The sequence below is a fragment of the Mesoplodon mirus genome (assembly GCF_964341445.2).
Source record: "Mesoplodon mirus genome assembly, chromosome: 18".
Taxonomy (NCBI): Eukaryota; Metazoa; Chordata; class Mammalia; order Artiodactyla; family Ziphiidae; genus Mesoplodon; species Mesoplodon mirus.
The window spans coordinates 1,837,615-1,851,287 of record NC_138994.1 but is presented as its reverse complement, the minus strand read 5'-3'; the positions used below and the strand labels follow the sequence as shown (position 1 = coordinate 1,851,287).

The 13,673-nt window shown below is 43.5% G+C and overlaps 1 protein-coding gene across 2 annotated transcripts in view; it reads left to right on the top strand.

The window, feature by feature from the left end:
• Positions 1 to 13,673, top strand: part of B4GALNT2 (beta-1,4-N-acetyl-galactosaminyltransferase 2 (SID blood group)) — a 63,239-nt gene that overhangs the window by 27,000 nt on the left and 22,566 nt on the right. For both annotated transcript variants that reach the window (XM_082603611.1, XM_082603612.1), the window contains exons 4-7: positions 2,443 to 2,549; positions 3,740 to 3,777; positions 6,476 to 6,656; positions 7,691 to 7,777. In XM_082603611.1, coding sequence (XP_082459737.1) covers positions 2,443 to 2,549; positions 3,740 to 3,777; positions 6,476 to 6,656; positions 7,691 to 7,777 — 413 coding nt within the window. The remainder of the gene's footprint in view (positions 1 to 2,442; positions 2,550 to 3,739; positions 3,778 to 6,475; positions 6,657 to 7,690; positions 7,778 to 13,673) is intronic.

Sequence of the window (13,673 nt, the reverse complement as noted above, 5' to 3'; positions counted from 1 at the left end):
TGGGATCCTCCCAGACCAGGGCTCAAACCCGTGTCCCCTGCATTGGCAGGCAGATCCTTAACCACTGTGCCACCAGGGAAGCCCTGCAAGGATTTTTTTATCTTGGTATTCTTGTGTTAAACAGTGAGAGCAAAATAACTTACTGAATATGAAGACAAGAGCCGAGTGAGCTGTTGCTAATGGAGCAGGGGGTATTTTCTCATAACCAGTGTTCCCCCATCCCATCTCCATTTGATGCCAATCAAAACATACCACTGACTATTTCGTTTTTAAAAATGCAACACGTGAGAATTCCCTGGCAGTCCAGTGGTTAAAACCCCAAGTTTCCACTTCCATGGCCCGGGTTCCATCTCTGGTAGGAGCGCTGTGCAGCCAGAAAGCAAGCAAGCAATATGTTTGTGCACATACACTTGTCACACACAGCAGGAATGGGGAAGGGGAAAATGAAAGAACAGAGAAAACGATACTGTAGTTGTTAAGATGTGGTGGAACCAAATTGTGGTCTTCTGAGAATGTCTCCTTGGTCTGGAGGAACAAAGTAGGAGGTTCTCTTTTTAGTGGATACCTCCTGTCTGCTGCTGGGACATATCAGTGGTATCTCCAGCCTCCATTTCCAGCTGTGTGGGTGTGTCTTTCTCATTGATTGGCTGCCCATCAAATCGGAATCGGATCTGCCTCATGGGCAAACCCTGCTGGTCACACAGGCTTCCGTCCGCTTGCTAAGTGGTGTGTGCCTCTTCATCTGAAACTGCGCATCCTACCCCGCGCCCTTCAAATCACGTGATAACCATTCTCAGTCTTGACTCCTTCCTTGGGCTTTTTGTCCGTCCGAGCGCCGGAGTCTCCTCAGCTGCCATTTCACAAAAGAGGTACCAGGTCTGCACCAAATGAGCACTCAAGCAACACCAAGAGCCTCAATGATATATTTTTAAGAGCGTTCGATACATCCAGCACATTCCTTTTAATTGCTATACAGCTATGAATATGAATGCAATGAATTTTATTAAGCCATTCCCCCATTGAAAGATATTCAGATTTTTGCAAAATTTTCATTATTATATTTACATAATTTATACTAATATTACATTATACTTACATTCTTTCTTTCATTTATTAAGATGTGTGTAAGGATGTTCACCTCAGGCAATGCTGAAACAAACCTTCTTATGCATGTCCTACTGTTGACAACCACAAGTCTCTCCCCTTACCTAGCATCTGAATTGCTCAATCGTAGGATATGCTTATTTCTGCTTTTAATAAATATGGCCAGATTACCTTCAAGAGGACCCATATTACTTCACACTTTCATGAAGAGTCGGTAAGTGTAGTACCTTATTTACATACTCCACCTAATCAACACTTGTTATCATACAATTTTAAAACTTCAAGGAAAAGGTATCATTGTTTTTTTCATTGTTTTTAAAGTTGCATTTCCCTGATTAATATTGCAGCTGAGCGTGTTTCATGTATTTATTAGCCATTTGTATTTCCTCTTCTGTTAATTGCCTATTTCTGTACCTTTTTCCATTTTAAAATTTTGTCCTTTTCATGTTCCCGTAAATACTTCAGTAGTCTAATCTTTCTTCCAGGTAATCTAAATGATTTCCATGGTTAAACGGATCCCTGAAGCCTACCTATCAACCGTATTACCTTAGTCCCTCAAACAGTCAATATCACTGGATTGTGTTATGCCTTTGACTGAAGGTTGTTACAACAACAAAGCCATCTGGAAATGGTCATGTGTTTGCTGTAAAAATATTGAGACAACATCCACTCCTAGATAAAGTTTTTTTTTTTTTTTTTGTGGTTCGCGGGCCTCTCACTGTTGTGGCCTCTCCCGTTGCGGAGCACAGGCTCCGGACGCGCAGGCTCAGCGGCCATGGCTCACGGGCCCAGCCGCTCCGCAGCATGTGGGATCTTCCCGGACCGGGGCACGAACCCGTGTCCACTGTATCGGCAGGCGGACTCTCAACCACTGCACCACCAGGGAAGCCCCTAGATAAAGTTTTATATATTTTATTTGTTCAGGGACAAGATAAGTTTTACCACTGTTCAGGAGTTGGTCTGCTTTGCCCTTTGTCCAGTGTATTGGTTATCAATTACTTTGTACCTTGGCTACCAGGAAGTTCAGATGTGTCTTTGGTGTTTAGCAGCTGCTGCTGGGTTGGCCGATACGGTCTGATTATTTTGTTTCTTCTTTTTTGTTGGTTGTGGTTTTGATTTTGAATGTGCTTTGTTGTAATCTGCTTCAATTCCTTTGTGGAATTAGCGGCTGGAGGGAGGGGCAGGAATAAAGGAGGAGAGAAAATGGAGGGCAGATGGGGCCAGTCTACTTTCAGTTTCTCACCATTGGCAGCACAAAGCTCTGGGTACAAACATCACTTTAAGAACTAACTAGGGACAGGCGTCAAAGCAGCTGCCAATGGTTTTGTTTCTCTGCAGAGAAGGGCTGCCTCGCCCACCGCCCCTGCTGGCTCAGCCCAACCTGCCCTTTGGGTACCCTGTCCACGGGGTGGAAGTGATGCCCCTGCACACGGTTCCCATCCCAGGTAGGTACATCTCCGTTCAGAAAAGACCTGAGCAACTTTCTTATTCCTTCTTAAGCAAAAGGAGGAAGCAGAAGGGAACAGTCATTCATTGGGTACCTGCTGTGTACCCAGCACACTGAGGCTGGACATGGTTTCACATAATGAAATGAAACCATTTCATTAGTCTCACCCTTTCCACCACTGGGAATCGCCCTGAGTAGCTGTGACCTCCCTGGGTATCCGAGATAACAGAGAAGAGGACAGACATCTATGTGCATTGAGGAATCTTGGGACATAATTGGCTTTTTGGTGGCCTCCAGCATCATGGGAGCAGGCAAAGCATGAGCCCATCTCCAGGGAGTGCATATGGCAAAGGATATTTATGCCAGTTAAAACTCCCCTCTACGAGGGAATTTTACACACTCTTTTAGTTCAGCATCACATCCCTGTGAGGTAAATATTATTTTGCCAACTTCACAGCGTTATCTAAGGCCACATAAGAAGAATATGTCTGAATTAGAGCTTGAATTGATCATATTATAAGAACAGAGATAGATTCTAAAATAAAGTCATTTGGGATGAATTGCTAGTGTTTTTGAATAGTCATTTAAAAAATGATTTGCCACTTTGGGTAGTTCTTTTTTTTATTGTGGTAAAACATACATAACATAAAATTTACCATTTTAACCATTTTTAAGTATCTAGTTCTGTGGCATTAAGTACATTCACATTGTTCTGCAACCATCACCAGCAACCATCTCTAGAACTTTTTCATCTTTCCAACTGAAACTCTGCACCCATTTAACAGTAACTCCCTTTTCCTCCCAGTCCCTGGCAACCACCATTCTGTTTTCTGTCTCTATGAATGACTATTTCAGGAAACTCATATAAGGATGATTCGTTATTCATCTATTGCTTCCTTCCCTTTAGTAACAGAGATACCTGGAAGGGACTGGATTAATTCACAGCACCCATCCAAAACTGAGGGTGGGCATTGGAGGCTTTAGAACTGCTGGAATTTGAGAAGGACCATGGGACACCATCTAATAGAACCCTGGGGAGAAGGGAGTGGTCAGCAAACTCCCTGGATAGGTGACACTTAAAGGGACTCTGGAGGGATGTGTAGGAGTTGGCCAGGAAGGTGAGAGCATCAGGGAGTCCTTGGCATCCTCTCAAATGTTGTTTTTCGTCCTTTTTCCTGTGTTCTCCAGGTCTCCAGTTTGAAGGACCAGATGCTCCCATCTATGAGGCAAGAGTCCCCTTCCCAGCTCCCTTTTGCACTTGGCATCCTGTCTTTGGCTCACTGCCTGTGCCCTCTTCCCCCCATGGTAGCTGGTTTCTGATTTTGACAGAGTCTCTATCTTGATTAAATATTAGACGTGAGTCCATGGTGGGGAGAGGGGGAAGGGTGTCTCTAGAAGTCATGAATTTTCCAGCCGTGGGGTAGCTGGAGCTCCAGGGAGGACTTCCAGAGGACTGGGCCACCAAGGGCCCTGCTGCCTTCAGCTACGAGAGGAAGCTGCCGCCGCAGCCGGGCTGTGTTGCCTCTGTTCAGGTCAGCGCCAGCAAGGCGGGTGCTCTGTGGCCTGCCCTTCTTTCCCACTTAAGATAACTCCAAATCATGGTCTATGCAAGTATGTCTAAGGGGTGGGGTGTAAATCACATCCAGAACCCTAACTGAAAAGGAGTCTGGGAAATATAGTTTTAGTTTTCCCCCTTCTGCATGCCACACGAGTCTGTAATGGGTGGTGATTGAGCAAAGCTGCTCTGTCCTCCAGAGGGCGCCTCTGGCCACCTCCCCCACAACTACCCTCACCGCCGCTGCCCCCTACACCTTTGTTACTTTTTCTCTACTCTGTGTTACCTTCTTTTAAAATCTTTTTTTTTTTTTTTTAATAAATTCACTTTATTTATTTATTTATTTGGCTGCGTTGGGTCTTCGTTTCTGTGCGAGGGCTTTCTCTGGTTGCGGCGAGCAGGGGCCACTCTTCATCGCTGTGCGTGGGCCTCTCACTGTCACGGCCTCTCCTGTTGCGGTGCACAGGCTCCAGATGCGCAGGCTCAGTAGTTGTGGCTCACGGGCCCAGTTGCTCTGCAGCATGTGGGATCTTCCCAGACCAGGGCTCGAACCCATGTCCCCTGCATTGGCAGGCAGATTCTCAACCAGTGCGCCACCAGGGAAGCCCTGTGTTACCTTCTTTTGTGTGTGTGTGTGTGTTACCTTCTTCATGGCACTTATCATACCTGAATTACTTTATATGTGTCATGATATGCTTATTGCCACTCTTCCTCACTAGACTATAAGCTTCTTGAGGGCAGGGAGTCTGTCTTATTCACTGCTCTTTTCCCAGTGCCTGTAGTTTGGATCTCAGAAAGTGTCTCTGGAATGACTAAAGTGTTTTCAGCAGGAATGACATAATCTAGGTTACTTTTCCTAAAGATAACTGGCTGTTGCAAAAGACAAGAAGGCAAGGGAAGAGAGTAGCAGTGGGGATGGAGAGAAGCAGACGGATTCTAGCTACATGTTGAAGGTGGACCGGGCTGTACTCACTCATGGATTGGCTGTAGGTGTTGGGGAAAGAGCAGGACAAGATGACTTCACTTGGGGACTGGAACAGCTGAGTGGGTGGAGGTGCCATTCACAAGGCAAGGAGAGCCAGGGACAGGGTGGAAAACAGGTTTATCGAGAAAAAAATGTAGTTCAGTTTTGAAGATATCAGTTTGAGCTGCTTGTGAAACTTCCCAGCAGAGCAACCAACCAGGCAGCTGGATCTCAGAAAGATAGGAGCTGAAGATGTACTTTAAAAAAAAATTTTTTTTTAATTTAATTTATTTATTTATTTTTGGCTGCGTTGGGTCTTCATTGCTGCACGCGGGCTTTCTCTAGTTGCGGCAAGCGGGGGCTACTCATCGTTGCAGTGCGCAGGCATCTCATTGCGGTGGCTTCCCTTGTTGCAGAGCACGGGCTCTAGGGTGCAGGCTTCAGTAGTTGTGGTGCGTGGGCTCAGTAGTTGTGGCTCACAGGTTCTAGAGCGCAGGCTCAGTAGTTGCGGCGCACAGCCTTAGTTGCTCCACAGCATGTGGGATCTTCCAGACCAGGGATCGAATCCTTGTCCCCTGCATTGGCAGGCGTATTCTTAACCACTGCCCCAGCAGGGAAGTCCCTGAAGATGTACATTTTTAAACCATCAGCATATAAATAGTATTTAAAGCTGCCACCTCCTCTAGTGAAAAGGTGTAGATTAAGAAGGGAAGAGGACACAGAACCAAACCCTGAAAAGCTCTCTTTGGAGTCAGAGAGACAAGGAGGAGACGAGGAGACGGCAAACGGAATTCAGAAGGAGCAGCCATGGGGTTTCCCTGGTGGCGCAGTGGTTAAGAATCTGCCTGCCAGTGCAGGGGGCACAGGTTCAATCCCTGGTCTGGGAAGATCCTACATGCCGCGGAGCAACTAAGCCCTTGCGGCACAACTACTGAGCCCATATGTGCCGCAACTACTGAAGCCTGCACGCCTAGAGCCCATGCTCAGCAACAAGAGAAGCCACTGCAATGAGAAATGAGAAGCCTGCGCTGCAACAAGGAGTAGCCCCCCTCACCACAACTAGGGAAAGCGCGCGCGCAGCAACGAAGACCCAACACAGCCATAAATAAATAAATTTAAATAGAGAGAGAGAGAGAGATGAGCAGCCGGGGTAGGAAGAAATCTTTAAGAATGGCATCCTGCAAGACAAGAGTTAAGAATGCTTCAGAAATGGCTCTTGAACACACCAGGTCCTAGGACTTGATCATTCTTCACTGGGGCTGGGGCAGCAACCGCAGAGCCAGACCCTAGGTTTCAGGGGCACCCGTGATCCTCATCCTCTCGTGTTTATGCGCTCTGCCCCCTGCTGACCATTCTGGGTATGTGCTGTTCTTTGCATTTTGTCTTTCTATCTCATCCACCCTAGGTCACCCTGACAGCTTCTCTGGGTACACTGAACACCCTCGCTGACATCCCAGACAGTGTAGTGCAGGGCAGAGGCCAGAAGCAGCTGAACATTTTGACCAGTAACCGGAAGCTTTTGAATTTCATACTCCAGCACGTGACATACACAAGCTCAGAGTATCAGCGCTGCAGGGTGGATGTAGGTGAGAGGCTGTCCTTGGATGCTTAGGGACCTGTCCAAAATGCTTAGGGATCCAGAAAAACACCACCAGGCCCTCAAAGTCTTCCTCCTCCAGGAAGCCTGCCTCTCTGGCTCCTGTTTCTATCTCTAAACACCTAACTTCCCAATTACTGTACCCAGTGCTATCCCCCACGTTGCCATTGACCACATAGAGTGACTCGAAGGAAAGGACAGGCAAAATGCCTGCTCGACTCTCCATGAAGACAGATCATTCATGCTGTGTCCCTAGAAACCATCCAGTTCTCTTCCTCATTCTCAGTAGCAAGCAAACCTGAAGATTTTGGCTGCAGTAGATGGGAGGCAGTCTATGCATCAGTATCTTGTCCTGGGCACTAACAGGAAAAAGGGATGTGGGGAACTAGAAGCCCCCAGGTCAGTGGCTTTGTCTTCATCCTCCCATACCAGTCCCCATTCCCGTCCCCAGAGTTCCTGGGAGAACAACTCCTGCCACCGGCAGGGCAGCCCCAGTTTCTTTCTGGATGAATTAAAGGCACCCGTTCCCATTTTGAGCAGCTACACAGGATGCATTCCCAGGACACCAACAGAAAAAATGAAGTGTGGGACAGATTTCCCAAGAGCACAAACTAGAGGCAGAGTTCTCTTCACCTTCAGATTTTCAAACATTTCTTATCATAAAATGACCCTGTGAGGTATAAAATGGGGCAGGTAGTATTATCCTGGTTTTGTAGATAGAGAAGGAGGTGAAGTGATTTACCCAAGGAATTTCAGATAACAAGGCAAAGTCAAACTTAATCCATCCCTCTGATTCCAAGCCCACTTTACCCGACAGATTCTTACGGGGAGGAAATGTGAGTTTTGGAGGTGATCAGCAGGTTGCCCCAGGGATGCACAGCAGGTTATGAGTCACACTGCCATAGACTCTGCGGTCCTCAGTCTCGCTCCACCAGTCCACTCCCGCATCCCGGCAGCTTCCCGGGCAGCGTGGGGAGTGACCCAGACACAGTGCACCCACCCTGACCTTATTTCTCTCTCCAGTGAGTCTGGAGTCCAAGTCCTCAGTGGCCAAGTTTCCAGTGACCATCCGCCTTCCTGTTATGCCCAAGTTATATGACCCTGGACCAGGTAAGGCCCTTGTCCCTGGGGCTTCATGGTGGGTCCTATAGAATATTGGTGAGATTCAGAAGGGATCCCATCTGAGGTGGAGGAGGAGAAAAATTACAAAGATAGAGTGGTACTAGAGCAGGAATATATACATCAATGGAATCAAATTAGAAATCCAGAAATAGACCTGTTGATATTTTACCATGTGATAAAGGTATCTTTTCAAATTAAAGGGAGAAAAGATGGATTATTCAAGAAATCATGCAGGATAACTGTGTAACTATGTGGAAAAGAACAAGTTGAATCTATCTCACAGCTCATACCAAGATAAATTCCAAATAGGCAAATATCTATTTTTTTTTAAGTACTAGAAAAAAACATGGAGTTTAAAAATAACTTTGGGGCTTCCCTGGTGGCGCAGTGGGTGGGGGTCCGCCTGCCGATGCAGGGGACACGGGTTCGTCTCCGGGTCCGGGAGGATCCCACATGCCGTGGAGCGGCTGGGCCCGTGAGCCATGGCCGCTGGGCCTGCGCGTCTGGAGCCTGTGCTCTGCGGCGGGAGAGGCCACGGCAGTGAGAGGCCCGCATACCGCAAAAAACAAAAAAAAACCAAAAAACTTTGGAGGGACTTCCCTGGTGGTCCAGTGGTTAGCATTCCGTGTTTCCACAGCAGGGAGCATGAGTTCAATCCCTGGTCCGGGAACTAAGATCCCGCATGCCGTGCGGCGCAGCCAAATCAATCAATCAATCAATCAATCAATAAATAAATAAATTCAATCTTTGGAATATAAGGCTTTTCTAAATATGACACAAAACCCACAGGCCATAAGGAAAAGACTAAAAACATAAAATACATAACAATTTTTAATGTTTTTATGACAGAAACTTACCATATGCAAAGTCAAATGACAAAGGACAAATTGGGAAAAAATATCTTCAACACACATTAAAGTCAAAGGTCTAATTTTACTTAAGAGCACTTGTGAATCAATAAGAAAAGAACAATAAGAAAAGAATAAGCCAGTTCACAAAAAATTAAATTCAAGAATACTTTTAGCCATTAAAGTATATGCTCAATTTCATGCTAAGAAAAGTGCAAATGAAAACTACATTCATATTGTATTGGAGGAGTGGGGAAACATAAACTGCGAGCGGTATCTTAGTTCCCTGACCAGGGATGGAACCCACGCCCCCTGCAGTGGAAGTGCAGATTCTTAACCACTGCACCACCAGGGAAGTCCTATCAGCATTTTAAATGTATATGTGCTTTGGTCCAGCCACTTATCATGTGGCTTCTAGAAATTATCCTAAGATGCTTACATCTGTGTGGAATGACATTTGTTTGAAGGTATTTATTGCAGCATTGTTTGCAATGACAAAAACCTTAAAAGTGGGAGGCACTGGTTAAATCAAGTGTGGTCCATCGGTATAATGAAATGCCACGCAGTGCCATTCAGAAGGACGGAAGAGGGAAACAGGAGCAGGAAGATTTTTATTCTGATACAAAATGCTTTCCAAGATGTACAGAAAAGAGTAAAGAGTAAGCTACCTTTTCTGTAAAAAGAAAGGGGGAAAGAAGACATAACTGCTTGATTACAGAAAAAATAAACAAGAAATTAGTAATACTGGTAAACTCCTGGGAAGAAACCAAGTAGTTGGGAACAGGGATGGGAAGAAGTATTTTCATGGTATAACTTTCAATACATTTAGAATTTTGAACAGTTGACATTTTTTTACTGTATTACCTATATATTCAAAATGTAATCTATTCAAATAGATTATTTTCAAAATATAAATTGTTATTTTAAAGTAACAGTATTAAATATCTATGGAGAGGGATTTAAAGTATGGGCTTAACATCATAACTATCTCAAAAATAAAAGAAATAGGGGCTTCCCTGGTGGCACAGTGGTTGAGAGTCCGCCTGCCGATGCAGGGGACACAGGTTCGTGCCCCGGTCCAGGAGGATCCCACATGCCGCGAAGCGGCTAGGCCCGTGAGCCATGGCCGCTGAAGCCTGCGCGTCCGGAGCCTGCGCTCCGCAACGGGAAAGGCCACAACAGTGAGAGGCCCGCGTACCGCAAAAAAAAATAATAATAAATAAATAAAAGAAATAAGTACAAGGAGTTCACCAAAAGCCTTTTTTGGCTTCAGATTTGTTTTAAAGATAAAGTGTTACCGATAAAATGGAAATCACCACAATCTTATTCCCCTCCCTTCTTCCAGCAGTCATGATCTCTCTTTTCTCTGTTTTTGTACATTTTAATATGTAGATTTCTATGCTTACACACGTGTACACACACACAGCATATACAGTGTGGTACAATGCATTTTTGAACTTCTCATAAAAGTTACATTGTATGGCATGAAGTTCTAGTTTCTGACCTTTTGTCAGTCCATGGCTTGTCTTTTGATTTTGCTTCGGGGTCTTTTGTTATTATAAGGCTTTATCCTTTAATAAAATTGATTCGTTGGTTTTTTTCTAGCTTTTGCTTTTTGTGCCTTATTCAAGAAATTCCTCCCTACATTGGAGCCATAAAGATACTCTCCTGTATTTTTTTCAAAAGTTGCACATGTTTGGTTCTTACATTTAGATACTTACGTGTGGCATGTGAAGAGGGCCTAACTTTTTGTATATGGAGAGCCTGTTGTCCCACCACCACAGACCTAGCGGTGCAGCCACCTCCTGCTCGTACAGCCGGCCCCCTCACACACCCACTTTCATGCATGCAGGGGTCTGAACCTTTCTTAGGTCACATTGATCTATTTATCCTTGGGCTCATTCCACAATGTTTCCATAGACTTTATAACAGGTTCTGTATCTAGTGGGGATCAATTCTATACTTCAGGATGACTGCATTTCATTTAGCAAAATTTTCTCAGCCCTTCTTGGTCTTTTACTTTTTCATTAGAGTTTTGGCATCAGCTCATCAAGGTCCTCCAAAATCCCTTGAGATTTCGATGAGAATTTCATAGAATTTGTAGATTAATTAGAGATGAATTGGCAGTTTTATGAAGTTGAATATTCCCAACCATGAATCCGGTATACCTCTCCATGTTAGGATCTCCAAGTCATAGTCTCTTCATAGGTTCTTCAATAATTTATTTTCTAGTTTTATTTGTAAAGGAATTGCACACTTTACTGGATTTAGTCTTAGGTGCTTTATATTTCTTATTGCTTTTCTAAATTGGATCTTCTTCTTCTACATTTTAACTGGTTGCTGTTGGTATATAAGACATTAGTGATTTTTGAATGTTGAACTTACACAAGCAGTTCTTGCACTCATATTAGTGATCGTTTTTAACACAGAGTCTCTTGAACAAATAATAGTTTTTACCTCTTCTTTTCCAGTTCTTGTCAGTTGTTTAGTTTTCTTGTCTTACTGCATTTTGCTAAAATCTCTGGTACAGTGTTGAATAATAGCAGTGGCAGCAGGCACTTTTGCTTGTTCCTGACTTTAAGGACATTCGAATGCTCTACCATTCATGTTTGCTGGGTAGGAGTGTGGTAGATGTGTCAGGGTCAGAAAGTTTCCTTCTTTCCTTCTATTTCTGATGTGGACCATTTTTTAAAAGTCTTTATTGAATTTGTCACAATACTGCTTCTGTTTTATGTTTTGGTTTTTTGGCTGCGAGGCATGTGGGGTCTTAGCTCCTCGACTAGGGATTGAACCTGCACCCCTTGCATTGGAAGGCGAAGTCTTAACCTCTGGACCACCAGGGAAGTCCCTTTCCTTCTATTACTGCTGCTAAGAATTTTTCTATTTCTACTTTTATTTCCTTGCATAGAGTTTCTATATGAGTGAGTATTGAATTTTATCAGATAAATTGTCTGTCCCCATTGAAATAATTTTTCTCCTTTAATTGGGTTTATGTAGTGACATTGATTGACTTTCTGCTGTTGAAATTTTTCCTGTATTTCTGGAATAAACCCATCTTGATTGCAATGTATTAGTTGATTAAATGCTGAATTAAATTTGAAGCAATTTTATATAGTATTCTTGCATCTGTATTCAAAACTGAGACTATTTTTTCCTGTAATGTCCTTGCCCAGTTTTGTTATCAATATTATACAAGTCTCGTAAGACAAGTTGGATAGCTTTCCTTTTTTCACTGTTTGCTGAAGTGAATTGTAATAAAATAGGAATAATACATCTCTTGGAGTTTTATTACAACTTATCTGATCCTTATGTCTTTTTTTTTTTTTTTTTTTGGTCCAAGTTTTGGGGACGGTGGTTAAGGATGTGTGAATGTGGATGGGAAGGAGTGAGAGAAAGGGAAGAAATTTAAAACTATGAGTTCTGTGTCTTTAATGGTTTCTTTTTTTTTTTTTTTTTTTGCTTTATAGCAAATTTAATCAGTTATACATATACATATGTTTCCATATCCCCTCCCTTTTGCGTCTCCCTCCCACCCTCCCTATCCCACCCCTCCAGGCGGTCACAAAGTACCGAGCTGATCTCCCTGTGCTATGCGGCTGCTTCCCACTAGCTATCTACCTCACGTTTGGTAGTGTATATATGTCCATGCTGCTCTTTCACTTTGTCACAGCTTACCCTTTCCCCTCCCCATATCCTCAAGTCCATTCTCTAGTAGGTCTGTGTCTTTATTCCTGTCTTACCCCTATGTTCTTCATGACATTTTTTTTCCTTAAATTCCATATATATGTGTTAGCATACAGTATTTGTCTTTCTCTTTCTGACTTACTTCACTCTGTATGACAGACTCTAGGTCTATCCACCTCATTACAAATAGCTCAATTTCATTTCTTTTTATGGCTGAGTAATATTCCATTGTATATATGTGCCACATCTTCTTTATCCATTCATCCGATGATGGACACTTAGGTTGTTTCCATCTCCGGGCTATTGTAAATAGGGCTGCTATGAACATTTTGGTACATGTCTCTTTTTGAATTATGGTTTTCTCAGGGTATATGCCCAGTAGTGGGATTGCTGGGTCATATGGTAGTTCTATTTGTAGTTTTTTAAGGAACCTCCATACCGTTCTCCATAGCGGCTGTACCAATTCACATTCCCACCAGCAGTGTAAGAGTGTTCCCTTTTCTCCACACCCTCTCCAGCATTTATTGTTTCTAGATTTTTTGATGATGGCCATTCTGACTGGTGTGAGATGATATCTCATTGTAGTTTTGATTTGCATTTCTCTAATGAGTAAAGATGTTGAGCATCCTTTCATGTGTTTGTTGGCAGTCTGTATATCTTCTGTGGAGAAATGTCTATTTAGGTCTTCTGCCCATTTTTGGATTGGGTTATTTGTTTTTTTGTTATTGAGCTGCATGAGCTGCTTATAAATTTTGGAGATTAATCCTTTGTCAGTCCTTCATTTGCAAATATTTTCTCCCATTCTGAGGGTTGTCTTTTGGTCTTGTTTATGGTTTCCTTTGCTGTGCAAAAGCTTTGAAGTTTCATTAGGTCCCATGTGTTTATTTTTGTCTTTATTTCCATTTCTCTAGGAGGTGGGTCAAAAAGGATCTTGCTGTGATTTATGTCATAGAGTGTTCTGCCTATGTTTTCCTCTAAGAGTTTGATAGTGTCTGGCCTTACATTTAGGTCTTTAATCCATTTTGAGCTTATTTTTGTGTATGGTGTTAGGGAGTGATCTAATCTCATACTTTTACATGTCCCTATCCAGTTTTCCCAGCACCACTTATTGAAGAGACTGTCCTTTCTCCACTGTACATTCCTGCCTCCTTTATCAAAGATAAGGTGACCATATGTCCGTGGGTTTAACTCTGGGCTTTCTATCCTGTTCCATTGATCTATCTTTCTGTTTTTGTGCCAGTACCATACTGTCTTGATTACTGTAGCTTTGTAGTATAGTCTGAAGTCAGGGAGCCTGATTCCTCCAGCTCCGTTTTTCGTTCTCAAGATTGCTTTGGCTATTCGGGGTCTTT